General features: G+C 48.2%; 1 protein-coding gene across 1 annotated transcript in view; it reads right to left on the reverse strand.

Annotated features, from left to right (window-relative positions):
- GPKOW (G-patch domain and KOW motifs) overlaps nt 1–19,018 on the reverse strand; it is a 110,990-nt gene that overhangs the window by 28,629 nt on the left and 63,343 nt on the right. The window contains exons 3-4 of the mRNA XM_063936562.1: nt 17,646–17,776; nt 17,169–17,275 (exon numbers count right to left, since the gene is read on the reverse strand). Of these exons, the coding sequence (XP_063792632.1) occupies nt 17,169–17,275; nt 17,646–17,776 (238 nt within the window). The remainder of the gene's footprint in view (nt 1–17,168; nt 17,276–17,645; nt 17,777–19,018) is intronic.

Consider the following 19,018-nt stretch of genomic DNA (forward strand, 5'->3'; position numbering starts at 1 on the left):
TAAGTGCAGATGGGACCCAGACCACTTGTCCAGAAGGTCCCATTGAAAAGTCCTTGCATGGAACCTTCCGAAGGGAATGGCCACGTAGGCCGCCACCATTTTCCCCAGAACTCGAGTGCATTGGTGAACGGACACCCTTTTCGGTTTTAGCAGGTCTCTGACCATGTTCTGGATGTCTTGGGCTCTCTCTATTGGGAGAAAGACCTTCATTTGTTCCGTATCCAGTATCATACCTAGGAACGGTAGCCGAGTTGTCGGAATCAACTGTGACTTCGGTAGATTTAGAATCCAACCGTGTTGCTGGAGCACTCTCAGAGAGAGCGCCACACTGCTCAGCAATTTCTCCCTTGATCTCGCTTTTATCAGGAGATCGTCCAAGTATGGGATAATTGTGACTCCATGCTTGCGCAGGACCACCATAATTTCCGCCATTATCTTGGTGAAAATCCTCGGGGCCGTGGAGAGTCCAAACGGCAACGTCTGAAATTGGTAATGACAATCCTGTACAGCGAATCTCAGGTGATGGGCGGCATATATGGGGACATGAAGGTACGCATCCTTTATGTCCAGAGACACCATAAACTCCCCCTCCTCCATATTGGCTATTATCGCTCTGAGAGATTCCATTTTGAATTTGAATCTTTTTATGTACAGGTTTAGGGATTTCAGATTCAAAATAGGTCTGACCGAACCGTCCGGTTTCGGGACCACAAATAGGGTTGAGTAGTAACCTCTTCCCTGCTGGTGCAGGGGAACCTTGATTATCACTTGCTGTATACACAGCGTTTGAATTGCAGCTAATACTACATCCCTTTCCGATGTGGAAGCTGGTAGGGCCGATTTGAAAAATCGGCGCGGGGGCACGTCCTCGAATTCCAATTTGTAACCCCTGGGAAACTATTTCCAACACCCAGGGATTCAGGTCCGAACTGACCCAGGCCTGACTGAAAAGTCGAAGACGTGCCCCCACCGGTGCGGACTCCCTCAGGGGAGCCCCAGCGTCATGCTGTGGGTTTTGGAGCAGCCGGGGAGGACTTTTGTTCCTGGGCACCTGCCGAAGCAGGTGCTCTCTTGCCTCTGCCCTTACCTCTGGCGAGGAAAGAGGATCCCCGACCTCTTTTGGACTTGTGCGACCGAAAGGACTGCATCTGATAGGGTGTTACTTTCTTTTGCTGTTGGGGAATATATGGTAAAAAATTTGATTTACCTGCTGTAGCTGTGGAAACCAGGTCCGTCAGCCCATCCCCAAACAATACATCCCCCTTATAGGGTAGCACTTCCATATGTTTCTTGGAATCCGCATCACCCGTCCATTGGCGAGTCCATAAGGATCTTCTCGCTGAGACAGACATGGCATTGGCCCTAGAAGCTAGCAATCCAATGTTCCTTTGAGCATCCCTCATAAATAAGACTGCGTCTTTAATATGGGCTAGAGTTAGGAATATAGTATCCTTATCCATATTATCAAAATGATCTGTCAGCTCATCTGTCCAAGCTGCAATTGCGCTACACACCCATGCCGACGCAATTGTCGGTCTTAGCACAGCACCCGGTTGAGAATAAATACCCTTTAAGGTAGTTTCTTGCCTGCGATCTGCAGGGTCCTTAAGGGCCGCTGTGTCAGGAGACGGTAGCGCCACTTTCTTGGACAAGCCCGTCAGGGCCTTGTCCACAGTGGGGGGTGATTCCCAAATCTCCCTGTCCTGCTTAGGGAAAGGGTATGCCATATAAATTATTTTGGGGATCTGCGGTCTCTTATCCGGAGTCTCCCAAGCTTTTCCAAAGTATTCATTTAATTCATGAGATGTGGGAAAGTTAATAATCTGTTCCTTTTCCTTAAACATGTGTACCCTTGTGTCGGGACCGAGGGTTCATCCACAATATGCAACACGTCCCTTATTGCCACAATCATACACTGAATGGTTTTAGTCACCCTAGGGTGCAATTTTACTTCGTCATAGTCGACACTGGAATCAGAATCCGTGTCGGTAGTAGTGTCTTGTGTTAAGGGACGCTTTTGAGACCCCGACGGGCCCTGTGAGTCGGTCCAATCTGAGGATTGACCCCCTGATGTCCCCCCTAAATCAGCCTTATCAAGCCTTTTAAGTAAAGATGCCACACTTGCATTCAACATATGCCACATGTCCATCCAATCTGGAGTCGGCACAACCGACGGGGACACACCACTCATTTGCTCCACCTCCTCCTTGGAGAAGCCTTCCGCCTCAGACATGTCGACACACACGTACCGACACCCCACACACACAGGGATTAACCTATAAGGGGACAAAACCCCAACCAGGTCCTTAAGGAGAGACAGAGAAAGAGTATGCCAGCACACACCAGCGCTTAAAAACACTGGAAAAAATATGTCCAGATAGCGCTTTTTTATATATATTAGGCCAATTCCCACTCACTGCGTCGCTAATGTGCCCCCCTCCTCTTTTTTCCAGCCTGTGATGTTCAGCAGGGGAGAGACCAGGGAGCCAGCGTTTTCTTCATGCAGCTTCTGTGGAGAAAATGGCGCTGGTTAGTGCTGAGGATCAAGCCCCGCCCACCCGACGGCGGGCTTCGGTCCCAGTGATTTTTCAATAAAATGGCAGGGGATCATAGATTTACTGCCTCCGCAGTCTAATCCAACTGTATTTGTGCCAAAAATAAGATTTTACTTACCGATAAATCTATTTCTCGGAGTCCGTAGTGGATGCTGGGGTTCCTGAAAGGACCATGGGGAATAGCGGCTCCGCAGGAGACAGGGCACAAAAAGTAAAGCTTTTTCCGATCAGGTGGTGTGCACTGGCTCCTCCCCCTATGACCCTCCTCCAGACTCCAGTTAGGTACTGTGCCCGGACGAGCGTACACAATAAGGGAGGATTTTGAATCCCGGGTAAGACTCATACCAGCCACACCAATCACACCGTACAACTTGTGATCTAAACCCAGTTAACAGTATGATAACAGCGGAGCCTCTGAAAGATGGCTTCCTTCAACAATAACCCGAATTAGTTAACAATAACTATGTACAATTTATGCAGATAATCCGCACTTGGGATGGGCGCCCAGCATCCACTACGGACTCCGAGAAATAGATTTATCGGTAAGTAAAATCTTATTTTCTCTATCGTCCTAGTGGATGCTGGGGTTCCTGAAAGGACCATGGGGATTATACCAAAGCTCCCAAACGGGCGGGAGAGTGCGGATGACTCTACAGCACCGAATGAGAGAACTCCAGGTCCTCCTTAGCCAGAGTATCAAATTTGTAAAATTTTACAAACGTGTTCTCCCCTGACCACGTAGCTGCTCGGCAAAGTTGTAATGCCGAGACCCCTCGGGCAGCCGCCCAAGATGAGCCCACCTTCCTTGTGGAGTGGGCCTTTACAGATTTAGGCTGTGGCAGGCCTGCCACAGAATGTGCAAGTTGGATTGTGCTACAGATCCAACGAGCAATCGTCTGCTTAGACGCCGGAGCACCCATCTTGTTGGGTGCATACAATATAAACAACGAGTCAGATTTTCTGACTCCAGCTGTCCTTGCAATATATATTTTTAATGCTCTGACAACGTCCAGTAACTTGGAGTCCTCCAAGTCACTTGTAGCCGCAGGCACTACAATAGGCTGGTTCAGATGAAATGCTGACACCACCTTAGGGAGAAAATGCGGACGAGTCCGCAGTTCTGCCCTGTCCGAATGGAAAATCAGATATGGGCTTTTGTAAGATAAAGCTGCCAATTCTGACACTCTCCTGGCAGAAGCCAGGGCTAGAAGCATGGTCACTTTCCATGTGAGATATTTCAAATCCACCTTTTTTAGTGGTTCAAACCAATGAGATTTTAGGAAATCCAAAACCACATTGAGATCCCACGGTGCCACTGGAGGCACCACAGGAGGCTGTATATGCAGCACTCCCTTAACAAAGGTCTGGACTTCAGGGACTGAAGCCAATTCTTTTTGAAAGAAAATCGACAGGGCCGAAATTTGAACCTTAATAGATCCCAATTTGAGACCCATTGACAATCCTGATTGCAGGAAATGTAGGAATCGACCCAGTTGAAATTCCTCCGTCGGAGCACTCCGATCTTCGCACCACGCAACATATTTTCGCCAAATTCGGTGATAATGTTGCACGGTTACTTCCTTCCTTGCTTTAATCAAAGTAGGAATGACTTCTTCCGGCATGCCTTTTTCCTTTAGGATCCGGCGTTCAACCGCCATGCCGTCAAACGCAGCCGCGGTAAGTCTTGAAACAGACAGGGACCCTGCTGAAGCAAGTCCCTCCTTAGAGGTAGAGGCCACGGATCTTCCGTGATCATCTCTTGAAGTTCCGGGTACCAAGTCCTTCTTGGCCAATCCGGAACCACTAGTATCGTTCTTACGCCTCTTTGCCGTATAATTCTCAATACTTTTGGTATGAGAGGCAGAGGAGGAAACACATACACCGACTGGTACACCCAAGGCGTTACCAGCGCGTCCACAGCTATTGCCTGCGGATCTCTTGACCTGGCGCAATACCTGTCCAGTTTTTTGTTGAGGCGAGACGCCATCATGTCCACCATTGGTCTTTCCCAACGGGTTACCAGCATGTGGAAGACTTCTGGATGAAGTCCCCACTCTCCCGGGTGAAGATCGTGTCTGCTGAGGAAGTCTGCTTCCCAGTTGTCCACTCCCGGGATGAACACTGCTGACAGTGCTATCACATGATTCTCTGCCCAGCGAAGAATCCTTGCAGCTTCTGCCATTGCACTCCTGCTTCTTGTGCCGCCCTGTCTGTTCACATGGGCGACTGCCGTGATGTTGTCCGACTGGATCAACACCGGTTTTCCCTGAAGCAGAGGTTCTGCCTGGCTTAGAGCATTGTATATTGCTCTTAGTTCCAGAATGTTTATGTGAAGAGACGTTTCCAGGCTCGTCCATACTCCCTGGAAGTTTCTTCCTTGTGTGACTGCTCCCCAGCCTCTCAGGCTGGCGTCCGTGGTCACCAGGATCCAATCCTGTATGCCGAATCTGCGGCCCTCCAATAGATGAGCACTCTGCAACCACCACAGAAGAGACACCCTTGTCCTTGGAGACAGGGTTATCCGCAGGTGCATCTGAAGATGCGACCCTGACCATTTGTTCAACAGATCCCTTTGGAAAATTCTTGCGTGGAATCTGCCGAATGGAATTGCTTCGTAAGAAGCCACCATTTTTCCCAGGACTCTTGTGCATTGATGTACAGACACCTTTCCTGGTTTTAGGAGGTTCCTGACAAGCTCGGATAACTCCTTGGCTTTTTCCTCCGGGAGAAAAACCTTTTTCTGAACCGTGTCCAGAATCATCCCTAGGAACAGCAGACGAGTTGTCGGCATTAACTGGGATTTTGGAATATTCAGAATCCACCCGTGCTGTTTTAGCACTTCCTGAGACAGTGCTAATCCCATCTCTAGCTGTTCTCTGGACCTCGCCCTTATTAGGAGATCGTCCAAGTATGGGATAATTAATACGCCTTTTCTTCGAAGAAGAATCATCATCTCGGCCATTACCTTTGTAAAGATCCGAGGTGCCGTGGACAATCCGAACGGCAGCGTCTGAAACTGATAGTGACAGTTTTGTACAACGAACCTGAGGTACCCCTGGTGTGAGGGGTAAATTGGAACGTGGAGATACGCATCCTTGATGTCCAAGGATACCATAAAGTCCCCCTCTTCCAGGTTCGCTATCACTGCTCTGAGTGACTCCATTTTGAACTTGAACTTCTTTATGTACAGGTTCAAGGACTTCAGATTTAGAATAGGCCTTACCGAGCCATCCGGCTTCGGTACCACAAAAAGAGTGGAATAATACCCCTTCCCTTGTTGCAGAAGAGGTACCTTGACTATCACCTGCTGAGAGTACAGCTTGTGAATGGCTTCCAACACCGTCTCCCTTTCGGAGGGGGACGTTGGTAAAGCAGACTTCAGGAAACGGCGAGGTGGATCTGTCTCTAATTCCAACCTGTATCCCTGAGATATTATCTGCAGGATCCAGGGATCTACTTGCGAGTGAGCCCACTGCGCGCTGTAATTTTTGAGACGACCCCCCACGGTCCCCGAGTCCGCTTGAGAAGCCCCAGCGTCATGCTGAGGCTTTTGTAGAAGCCGGGGAGGGCTTCTGATCCTGGGAAGGAGCTGCGTGTTGCTGTCTCTTCCCTCGACCTTTGCCTCGTGGCAGATATGAATAGCCCTTTGCTCTCTTATTTTTAAAGGAACGAAAGGGCTGCGGTTGAAAAGTCGGTGCCTTTTTCTGTTGGGGAGTGACTTGAGGTAGAAAGGTGGATTTCCCGGCTGTAGCCGTGGCCACCAAATCTGATAGACCGACTCCAAATAACTCCTCCCCTTTATACGGCAAAACTTCCATATGCCGTTTTGAATCCGCATCGCCTGTCCACTGTCGCGTCCATAAAGCTCTTCTGGCCGAAATGGACATAGCACTTACCCGTGATGCCAGTGTGCATATATCCCTCTGTGCATCACGCATATAAAGAAATGCATCCTTTATTTGTTCTAACGACAGTAAAATATTGTCCCTGTCCAGGGTATCAATATTTTCAATCAGGGATTCTGACCAAACTACCCCCGCACTGCCCATCCAGGCAGTCGCTACAGCTGGTCGTAGTATAACACCTGCATGTGTGTATATACTTTTTTGGATATTTTCCATCCTCCTATCTGATGGATCTTTAAGTGCGGCCGTCTCAGGAGAGGGTAACGCCACTTGTTTAGATAAGCGTGTTAGCGCCTTGTCCACCCTAGGAGGTGTTTCCCAGCGCTCCCTAACCTCTGGCGGGAAAGGGTATAATGCCAATAATTTCTTTGAAATTATCAGCTTTTTATCAGGGGCAACCCACGCTTCATTACACACGTCATTTAGTTCTTCTGATTCAGGAAAAACTATAGGTAGTTTTTTCATACCCCACATAATACCCTGTTTAGTGGTACCTGTAGTATCAGCTAAATGTAACGCCTCCTTCATTGCCAAAATCATATAACGTGTGGCCCTACTGGAAAATACGGTTGATTCGTCACCGTCACCACTGGAGTCATCGCCTGTGTCTGGGTCTGTGTCGACCGACTGAGGCAAAGGGCGTTTCACAGCCCCTGACGGTGTTTGAGTCGCCTGGACAGGCACTAATTGATTGTCCGGCCGTCTCATGTCGTCAAACGACTGCTTTAGCGTGTTGACACTATCCCGTAGTTCCATAAATAAAGGCATCCATTCTGGTGTCGACTCCCTAGGGGGTGACATCCTCATATTTGGCAATTGCTCCGCCTCCACACCAATATCGTCCTCATACATGTCGACACACACGTACCGACACACAGCAGACACACAGGGAATGCTCCTAACGAAGACAGGACCCACTAGCCCTTTGGGGAGACAGAGGGAGAGTTTGCCAGCACACACCAAAAGCGCTATATATATATCAGGGATAGCCTTATAATAAGTGCTCCCTTATAGCTGCTTTGTTATATCAAAATATCGCCATAAATGTGCCCCCCCCTCTCTGTTTTACCCTGTTTCTGTAGTGCAGTGCAGGGGAGAGACTTGGGAGCCGTCCTGACCAGCGGAGCTGTGAGAGGAAATGGCGCCGTGTGCTGAGGAGATAGGCCCCGCCCCTTTTCCGGCGGGCTCGTCTCCCGCTATTTAGAAAAATTAGGCAGGGGTTAAATATCTCCATATAGCCTCTAGGGCTATATGTGAGGTATTTTTAGCCTTTATAGGTACTCATTTGCCTCCCAGGGCGCCCCCCTCCCAGCGCCCTGCACCCTCAGTGACTGCCGTGTGAAGTGTGCTGAGAGGAAAATGGCGCACAGCTGCAGTGCTGTGCGCTACCTTTAGAAGACTGCAGGAGTCTTCAGCCGCCGATTCTGGACCTCTTCTGATTTCAGCATCTGCAAGGGGGCCGGCGGCGTGGCTCCGGTGACCATCCAGGCTGTACCTGTGATCGTCCCTCTGGAGCTTGATGTCCAGTAGCCAAGAAACCAATCCATCCTGCACGCAGGTGAGTTGACTCCTTCTCCCCTCAGTCCCTCGCTGCAGTGATCCTGTTGCCAGCAGGAATCACTGTAAAATAAAAAACCTAGCTAAACTTTCTCTAAGCAGCTCTTTAGGAGAGCCACCTAGATTGCACCCTTCTCGGCCGGGCACAAAAATCTAACTGGAGTCTGGAGGAGGGTCATAGGGGGAGGAGCCAGTGCACACCACCTGATCGGAAAAAGCTTTACTTTTTGTGCCCTGTCTCCTGCGGAGCCGCTATTCCCCATGGTCCTTTCAGGAACCCCAGCATCCACTAGGACGATAGAGAAATGTGAGGTTTATTGCTGCCCAAGGTGCCCCCCCCCGCGCCCTGCACCCTTCAGTGCTGCTCTGTGTGTGTGTGACTGGAAGCAATGGCCTTACCTCATGAAGATCTGATGTCTTCTGCCGCCTAAGATGTCTTCTGCCTTCTCTATACGGCTTCTATCTTCGGCATCTGTGAGGAGGACGGCGGCGCGGCTCTGGGACGAACCCCAGGTGAGACCTGTGTTCCGACTCCCTCTGGAGCTAATGGTTTCCAGTAGCCTTAGAAGCAGTGCCCAACTTGACAAGCCAGCTCTGCTTCTCTCTCCTCGGTCCCACGATGCAGGGAGCCTGTTGCCAACAGGACTCCCTGAAAATAAAAAACCTAACAAAATTATTTTTCCACAGAAAACTCTGGAGAGCTCTCTGCAGTGCACCCATTCTCCTCTGGGCACAAGATCTAACTGAGGTCTGGAGGAGGGGCATAGAGGGAGGAGCCAGTGCACACCCATAGTCAAAGTTCTTTTTAGGTGCCCTATCTCCTGCGGAGCCCGTCTATACCCCATGGTCCTTACGGAGTCCCCAGCATCCTCTAGGACGTAAGAGAAATAAAAATAAAAGATGCTTTTAAAAATAAGATGTATGGCCTTGATGTCATATAGAAGAGTGATTTGCACGCATGTTTTGTAGCCAAGTGGCGATACTTCTGGTGTCCCCAGTTGACCAATGGTTATTATAGCTATAGGAAAAGTTCCAAGGCATGGACTGGCTGTGGGCTGGACCCGCACTGTGAATGATTTAATACTCCAATTAACTACAGGTAGAGTTTTATCATTGCTCAATCAGGAAAAATAAATAAATCATATAAAAGTAACATGGGTGGTTCAGTAAGTAAGGTAACAAGGCCTCTCCCGTGTGTAATGTTCTCCATTTCATTGTAATTCCCCGCCAGGCCAGAGCAGGTAGACCACTGCTTCCCCTCGCCACCATCAGGTGTAAAATCGCAGGGCTGGCAGAAACATGGTCACACATTGAGGTGCGTGGTGTGATCAGATTTCTGCATTTAAAGGGCACATCAGCACCTGGAATTCATCGCCAATTTGTCAAAATGTACGGTGATAGCGTCATGTCATGGAAGCAGGTTTGGTGCACTGGCCGGTGAAGTTGAGCAAGCAGCCATGTCCTGGTGTCAGGTGCTTGACACCAAGTCCTTCTATGCCACAATAGATGCCTTGGTGTACATTTGGAACAAATGCTTAGACAAGTATGGTGACTGTGGTAAAATATTCTGCACCAAGGCCATACTACTGATTATACGTATATGTAGGAGTTAAATAAATGTACGCAATGAGAGGTCTTAATACCTTATTCATTGTACCACCCTCATATATTAGTTTTAGATTTTGTTCATAATAAACATATCTTGCTATAAGGTTGTGGTACAAAATGTCAACATTTGGGATGTCAACAACTGGCTGTCGACACTGAACGTATGCAGATATGTATGGTGAATAGATTTTTGTGAAATTTACTTTGCACAGATAAAGTGCTTTAAAAATATAGGAGCTGAATGATATAAGTGTCACTGGACGCATCATCAATACAGATGTGACATATCAGCAAGCCATGGTGGGAACCGCCGTCTCCTGGACAGAGAGATCCACTACTGTGCCCAACTAATGCTTCATTATAATTCCGATTCTGTTACCTACAATGATCCCTGTCTTTAGTTCCTCCTGGCATCATGATGAGTGTGTGATACAAGTAACTGTGGGGCAGATGTATTAAGCCTGGAGAAGTGATAAACCAGTAATAAGTGCAAGGTGATAACACACCAGCCAATCATTACGGGTTTGAAAAATGACAGTTAGGAGCTGATTGGCTGGTGCCTTATCACCTTCCAGTTATCACTGCTTTATCACTTCTCCGGGCTTAATACATCTGCCCCTGTGTGTGCTGCATCACTATATCACACACAGACAACTCAGGGCCTAATTCAGTAGGGATCGCATGTGCAGAACGGGTCCTGCGCTCGCATCACAGGAATGTGAACGCCTCTGCCGGATTGACAGGCAGAGGCATTCGGAAGTAGGTACGGGGGCGGCCAGCGTTGGGGAAAATGGGGGCGTGTCACCCCCATTTTCCGGGAGTGGCGAGGCCAAGTACTGCGTTGCATAAGCCGTTTCCTTGGCCTCGTAACCCACACTGCAACGGTAAGCCTGCGTAAACTTACCCAGTCTGCCATTCTTACTAAATTAGGCCCTCAGAGCGGTATGCCTACTAGAATAAATCAAGGCATCCCCATAGCTTTGTTTAAGAGACTACATGCAAATTTTCACAATTGTACTCTATATAGAACTGCTGCCTGGCCCCATCCTAAGCCACAGGCAGCTCTATCTGTATATATGTATATATATATATATATGTATATATGTATATATATGTATATATATATATATATATATATATATATATATATATATATATATATATATATATATACACACATATACATATATATATATATATATATATATATATATATATATATATATATATATATATATATATATATATATATATATGACAGCGAGGGGTAAATAAGGTGGGAGGTTTTTTTAGACCTGGTGATGTTGCCCATAGCAACCAATCAGATTCTATTATCTTCTAGAAGCAGCTAGATAAAAGTTAAATAGAATCTGACTGGACGCTATGATCAACATCACCAGTTCTAAAAAAAACTCCCACTTAGTAAATTTACCACAATGTGTTACAGTCAAAATGATATATATATATATATATATATTATAAAATATACAAAAATACATACACACTGGATACAGGTTTTAAATATTTTTTCTGTGCCAAATAAAAAATAAAATAATTCCTGTATCTAGCCTCTTAGACATTGTTCCCAGGAGATTCAGAGATTTCTTCACTATGTCAATTTAGCTCAATATATGGGTTTAAGATTTTAATAAATAAGATTTTACTCACCGGTAAATCAATTTCTCGTAGTCCGTAGTGGATGCTGGGAACTCCGTAAGGACCATGGGGAATAGCGGCTCCGCAGGAGACTGGGCACAACTAAAGAAAGCTTTAGGACTACCTGGTGTGCACTGGCTCCTCCCACTATGACCCTCCTCCAGACCTCAGTTAGGATACTGTGCCCGGAAGAGCTGACACAATAAGGAAGGATTTTGAATCCCGGGTAAGACTCATACCAGCCACACCAATCACACCGTATAACTCGTGATATTATACCCAGTTAACAGTATGAAATATAACTGAGCCTCAGTAACAGATGGCTCATAACAATAACCCTTTAGTTAGGCAATAACTATATACAAGTATTGCAGACAATCTGCACTTGGGACGGGCGCCCAGCATCCACTACGGACTACGAGAAATAGATTTACCGGTGAGTAAAATCTTATTTTCTCTGACGTCCTAGTGGATGCTGGGAACTCCGTAAGGACCATCGGGATTATACCAAAGCTCCCAAACGGGCGGGAGAGTGCGGATGACTCTGCAGCACCGAATGAGCAAACTCAAGGTCCTCCTCAGCCAGGGTATCAAGCTTTTGCAAAAATGTTTGAACCCGACCAAGTAACAGCTCGGCAAAGTTGTAAAGCCGAGACCCCTCGGGCAGCCGCCCAAGAGCCCACTTTCCTCGTGGAATGGGCTTTTACAGATTTAGGGTGCGGCAGTCCAGCCGCAGACTGTGCAAGTTGAATCGTGCTATAGATCCAGCGTGCAATAGTCTGCTTAGAAGCAGGAGCACCCAGCTTGTTGGGTGCATACAGGATAAATAGCGAGTCAGTTTTCCTGACTCCAGCCGTCCTGGAAACATATATTTTCAGGGCCCTGACTACGTCCAGTAACTTGGAGTCCTCCAAGTCCCACGTAGCCGCAGGCACCACAATAGGTTGGTTCACATGAAAAGCTGATACCACCTTAGGAAGGAATTGGGAACGAGTCCTCAATTCCGCCCTATCCTTATGAAAATCAGATAAGGGCTTTTGCATGACAAAACCTCCAATTCTGATACACGCCTGGCCGACGCCAAGGCCAACAGCATGACCACTTTCCACGTGAGGTATTTTAGCTCTACGGATTTAAGTGGCTCAACCCAATGCGACTTCAGGAAATCCAACACCACGTTGAGATCCCACGGTGCCACTAGAGGCACAAACGGGGCTGAATATGCAGCACTCCCTTAACAAAAGTCTGAACTTCAGGCAGTGAAGCCAGTTCTTTTTGGAAGAAAATGTACAGAGCCGAAATCTGGACCATAATGGGACCCAATTTTAGGCCCGTAGTCACTCCTGACTGTAGGAATTGCAGAAATCGACCCAGTTGAAATTCCTCCGTTGGGGCCTTCCTGGCCGCACACCAAGCAACATATTTTTGCCATATGCGGTGTTTTTCGATCACATCTTTCCTAGCCTCAATCAGCGTAGGAATGACTTCCTCCGGAATGCCTTTTTCCTTTAGGATCCGGTGTTCAACCGCCATGCCGTCAAACACAGCCGTGGTAAGTCTTGGAACAGGCAGGGCCCCTGGTGCAGCAGGTCCTGTCTGAACGGCAGAGGCCATGGGCCTCTGAGATCATTTCTTGAAGTTCTGGGTACCAAGCTCTTCTTGGCCAATCCGGAACCACGAGTATAGTTCTCACTCCTCTCCGTCTTAGTATTCTCAGTACCTTGGGTATGAGAGGCAAAGGAAGGAACACATACACCGACTGGTACACCCACGGTGTTACCAGAGCGTCCACAGCTATCGCCTGAGGGTCCCTTGACCTGGCGCAATATTTTTTTAGTTTTTTGTTGAGGCGGGACGCCATCATGTCCACCTGTGGCCTTTCCCAATGGTGTACAATCATTTTGAAGACTTCTGGATGAAGTCCCCACTCTCCCGGGTGAAGGTCGTGCCTGCTGAGAACGTCTGCTTCCCAGTTGTCCACTCCGGGAATGAACAAAGCTGACAGTGCTAACCCATGATTTCTCGCCCATCGGAAAATCCTTGTGGCTTCTGCCATCACCATCCTGCTTCTTGTGCCGCCCTGTTAGTTTACATGGGCGACCGCCGTGATGTTGTCTGACTGGATCAGCACCGGCTGGTGTTGAAGCAGGGGTCTAACCTGACTTAGGGCATTGTGAATGGCCCTTAGTCCCAGAAAATTTATGTGTAGGGAAGTCTCCTGACTTGACCATAGTCCTTGGAAGTTTCTTCCCTGTGTGACTGCCCCCCCAGCCTCGAAGGCTGGCATCCGTGGTCACCAGGACCCAGTCCTGTATGCCGAATCTGCGGCCCTCTAGAAGATGAGCACTCTGCATCCACCACAACAGCGACACCCTGGCCCTTGGGGACAGGGTTATCAGCCGATGCATCTGAAGATGCGACCCGGACCACTTGTCCAACAGATCCCACTGGAAGATCCTTGCATGGAACCTGCCGAATGGAATTTCTTCGTAAGAAGCTACCATCTTTCCCAGGACTCGCGTGCCTTGATGCACAGACACCTGTATTTATATTAGGAGGTCTCTGACTAGAGATGACAACTCCTTGGGGCCTTCTCCTCCGGGAGAAACCCTTTTTCCTGTTCTGTGTCCAGAACCATACCCAGGAACAGTAGACGCGTCGTAGGAACCAGCTGCGACTATGGACTATTCAGAATCCAGCCGTGCTGTTGTAGCACTTCCCGAGATAGTGCTACTCCGACGAACAACTGCTCCCTGGACCTCGCCTTTATAAGGAGATCGTCCAAGTGCGGGATAATTAGAACTCCCTTTTTTTGAAGGAGTATCATCATTTCGGCCATTACCTTGGTAAATACCCTCGGTGCCGGGGACAGACCAACGGCAACGTCTGGAATTATTAATGACAGTCCTGTACCACAATTTTGAGGTACTCCTGGTGAGGAGGGTAAATGGGGACATTCAGGTAAGCATCCTTGATGTCCAGTGATACCATGTAATCCCCTTCGTCCAGGCTTGCAATAACCGCCCTGAGTGATTCCATTTTGAACTTGAACCTTCGTATATAAGTGTTCAAGGATTTCAATTTTAGAATGGGTCTCACCGAACCGTCTGGTTTCGGTACCACCAACATTGTGGAATTTTATTAACCCCGGCTTTGTTGAAGGAGGGGTACCTTGATTATCACCTGCTGGAAGTACAGCTTGTGAAATGCCGCCAGTACTACCTCTCCTCGAGGGCAGCAGGCAAGGCTGATTTGAGGTAACGGCGAGGGGGAGTCGCCTCGGACTCCAGCTTGTATCCCTGTGATACTACTTGCAGAACCCAGGGATCCACCTGTGAGCGAGCCCACTGGTCGCTGAAGTTCCCGAGACGCGCCCCCACCGCACCTGGCTCCACCTGTGGAGCCCCAGCATCATGCGGTGGACTCAGAGGAAGCGGGGGAAGATTTTTGATCCTGGGAACTGGCTGTCTGGTGCAGCTTTTTCCCTCTTCCCTTGTCTCTGTGCAGAAAGGAAGCGCCTTTGACCCGCTTGCTTTTCTGAAGCCGAAAGGACTGTACCTTATAATACGGTGCTTTCTTAGGCTGTGAGGAAACTTGAGGTAAATTTTTTCCTTCCCAGCTGTTGCTGTGGATATGAGGTCCCAGAGACTATCCCCAAACAATTCCTCACCCTTATAAGGCAGAATCTTCATGTGCCTTCTAAAGTCAGCATCGCCTGTCCACTGCCGGGTCCCTAATACCCTCCTGGCAGAATGGACATTGCATTAATTCTGGATGCCAGCCGGCAAATATCCCTCTGTGCATCCCTCATATATAAGACGACGTCTTTAATATGCTCTATGGTTAGCAAATAGTATCCCTGTCCTAACAGGGTAATAGACCACGCTGCAGCAGCACTATCCATGCTGAGGCAAATGCAGGTCTCAGTATAGTACCTGAGTGTGTATATACAGACTTCAGGAGAGCCTCCTGCTTTTTATCAGCAGGCTCCTTCAAAGTGGCCGTATTCTAAGACGGCAGTGTCATCTTTTTTGACAAACGTGTGAGCGCCTTATCCACCCTAGGGGATATCTCCCAACGTGACCTATCCTCTGGCAGGAAAGGGTACGCCATCAGTAACTTTTTAGAAATTACTAGTTTCTTATCGGGGAAACCCACGCTTCTTCACACACTTCATTCACTCATCTGATGGGGGAACAAAACACTGTCTGCTTTTTCTCCCCAACATAAAACCTCTTTTGGTACCTGGGTTAATGTCAGAAATGTGTAACACATTTTTCATTGCCGAGATCATGCAACGGATGTTCCTAGTGGATTGTGTATATGTCTCAACCTCGTCGACACTGGAGTCAGACTCCGTGTCGACATCTGTGTCAGCCATCTGAGGTAGCGGGCGTTTTTGAGCCCCTGATGGCCTTTGAGACGCCTGGGCAGGCGCGGGTTGAGAAGCCGGCTGTCCCACAGCTGTTACGTCATCCAGCCTTTTATGTACGGAGTTGACACCGTCGGTTAATACCTTCCACCTATCCATCCACTCTGGTGTCGGCCCCACAGGGGGCGACATCACATTTATCGGCATCTGCTCCGCCTCCACATAAGCCTCCTCATCAACCATGTCGACACAGCCGTACCGACACACCGCACAAACACAGGGAATGCTCTGACTGAGGACAGGACCCCACAAAGTCCTTTGGGGAGACAGAGAGAGAGTATGCCAGCACACACCAGAGCGCTATATAATGCAGGGATTCACACTACCCACAGTGATTTTTCCCTTATAGCTGCTATAATACACAGATTTGCGCCTAAATTTAGTGCCCCCCCCTCTCTTTTTAACCCTTTGAGCCTGAAAACTACAGGGGAGAGCCTCGGGAGCTGTCTTCCAGCTGCACTGTGAAGAGAAAATGGCGCCAGTGTGCTGAGGGAGATAGCCCCGCCCCTTTTTCGGCTGACTTTTCTCCCGCTTTTTTATGGATCCTGGCAGGGGTATTTTACACATATATAGCCTCTAGGACTATATATTGTGCTTATTTTGCCAGACAAGGTGTTAATATTGCTGCTCAGGGCGCCCCCCCCCCCCCAGCGCCCTGCACCCATCAGTGACCGGAGTGTGAGGTGTGCATGAGGAGCAATGGCACACAGCTGCAGTGCTGTGCGCTACCTTGTTGAAGACCGAAGTCTTCTGCCGCCGATTTTCAGGATCATCTTCATGCTTCTGGCTCTGTAAGGGGGACGGCGGCGCGGGACCGGACGATTGAGGTCGGGCCCTGTGTTCGATCCCTTTGAAGCTAATAGTGTCCAGTAGCCTAAGAAGCCCAAACTAGCTCCAATCAGGTAGGTTCGCCTCTTCTCCCCTTAGTCCCTCGTAGCAGTGAGTCTGTTGCCAGCAGATCTCACTGAAAATAAAAAACCTAAAATATACTTTCTTTTCTAGGAGCTCAGGAAAGCCCCTAGTGTGCATCCAGCTCAGCCGGGCACAAGATTCTAACTGAGGTCTGGAGGAGGGTCATAGAGGGAGGAGCCAGTGCACACCAGGTAGTCCTAAAGCTTTCTTTAGTTGTGCCCAGTCTCCTGCAGAGCCGCTATTCCCCATGGTCCTTACGGAGTTCCCAGCATCCACTAGGACGTCAGAGAAATAGAGATTAAAAAAGAAAAAGAAAAAAAGGAACCCAAAATATTAACAGGCAGATGCTATGTAGTAACGATGTAAGCTCCTGTAGCTTGTCTACCCTCCCACTGACAGCGGCCTGTAACACCGTACTTTGCTAGGGAATACCAGCCAGCGCCCGGGAACACTGGGGCTACACAGAACATACTTCCAACCCATGAGTTTATATTCCTATGAAAGGCGTCATTCTCCCAGAACACTTATACAGATCACACGCACTGTTTGAAGGTCTTTCCGATGCCTTCGCCCTCCTTCCAGCCCATCCCTCTAAGCATGGCCATCCCGTACTGTTCCACGGGCACCACTTCATAGTCTGCAGCCTCCGCCTGACGAATCAGAAACAGAACACAGTTTAACCAAGTATGGACAAATCCCAATGGCCAAGCCAACAAACATGACAAAAAACCCTTACAAAATATGGAGCAGTCAGCTGGAGTCTATCTGCATCATACCACCCCCTCAACCCCCACTCAAGTAGTTGGCTATAAGTAACAGACCAACCACTCTTCTATACATTTTCCCATCGTTACAGCTGGCTAGAGGCATTTACAGCTGCCAGGCAGTATGTTATGGAACTATGCGCTGTTCCTGTAGCCAGAGCCATGCGAGGATTTATTACAGGAACAGCGCAGGTTCTGAATGTACAGCAAATGAACAGCGTATGGCTTTCTACGCGTGGTGCACTGAAACACTTACTGCTTCCGGTCTTAAACAGACATCCACCTTGTCCCCATCTTCATACCCGCTGGGCACTTTGTTCTGCATGAGGAGAGGGATTTGAAGGGTCTGGTCCACCAAAGATTCATTCTGCTCGGATTTACGGGATTCTATGATGATATAAAGATAAAAGGAAAACAACAATGACCAAGAAGTAGGAAAAGGCAAATCTATAGAGGACACTGGCGCACCTAGTTCCATTCTCTGATCACAGAGCGGCCTGTTTGTATGTATGTCACTACAGGATGAGTTAGAGTACAGTCTGTATAATAAGCCACCATTAGGTTATCATACCTCCCAACATGACACTCTCCAGGAGGGACACAATGCTCTGCTCCTGGACTTCTCTTCACTTATGATTGCAGACACCTGTATTGAACAGGTTCATGGATAAGAAAGGTGTTTCAGCACAGGTGATGGCAATCATACATTAAGAGGGAAGCCCAGGAGCTACTGTATGTTGTATAAAATGTTAATAGGAAGCTAAATATATAAAGTTAACAGACTATGGGGGGTATTCAATTAAGTGGCGTTTTTTCGACTGGTCAAAAAAACGGCACTAATTCAACACAGGGTATTCAACTGCGGGCAATTACACACACATTTTGTAATCCATTTTTTTGTCAAATCGGCATGGGCGAAAACAATCGCGAATTCGCCAAAACACGTGTGTTAACGGAAAATTTGCCAATACACGTGTTTTTTTTTTTACACCAGTGCTGGATTTTTCAACCAATCAAAAAACGGCACAGGCATTGAATAGGTGAATAGGTCAAATTTAAATTAGACCTAAAAATGGGTGAAAAGTGCCCTTCTGGTCGAAAAACGGCAGTAATTGAATACCCCCCTTGGAAGTGCTGCCACAGCACAGGTGCATTCCTGTGACAGCCTACAGATGAGCAGCATTTCCTCTGTGGGTCTTTGTGAGGCTCTACAAGGCTATGAAAGGAAAAGAAGAAGTCTTGCCTGATAGTGGGTGTTCCCGGGAGGTTACATTAGGGTGGCTGAGTAGATGCAGGCATGTCGCTTATACAGGGCGCAATACTCAGACAGAGAAAGCCCACCTGGCTTGGGGCGAGTGCAAGCTTCAATGGAGCAGTGGAAGACGCGTTAGCATAAGGAAGCAGACGCGTCTGCATGCGAATCAGCCAGCTCCTTTATGCGATAATGCTGAAGTTATATTGCTAGTAAAGTTTCCTTCTATGAAATTATTGTCATCATTTCTCTGACGTCCTAGTGGATGCTGGGAACTCCGTAAGAACCATGGGGAATAGACGGGCTCCGCAGGAGACTGGGCACTCTAAAAGAAAGATTAGGTACTATCTGGTGTGCACTGGCTCCTCCCTCTATGC

Source organism: Pseudophryne corroboree, chromosome 8 (genome assembly GCF_028390025.1).
Source record: "Pseudophryne corroboree isolate aPseCor3 chromosome 8, aPseCor3.hap2, whole genome shotgun sequence".
NCBI lineage: Eukaryota > Metazoa > Chordata > Amphibia > Anura > Myobatrachidae > Pseudophryne > Pseudophryne corroboree.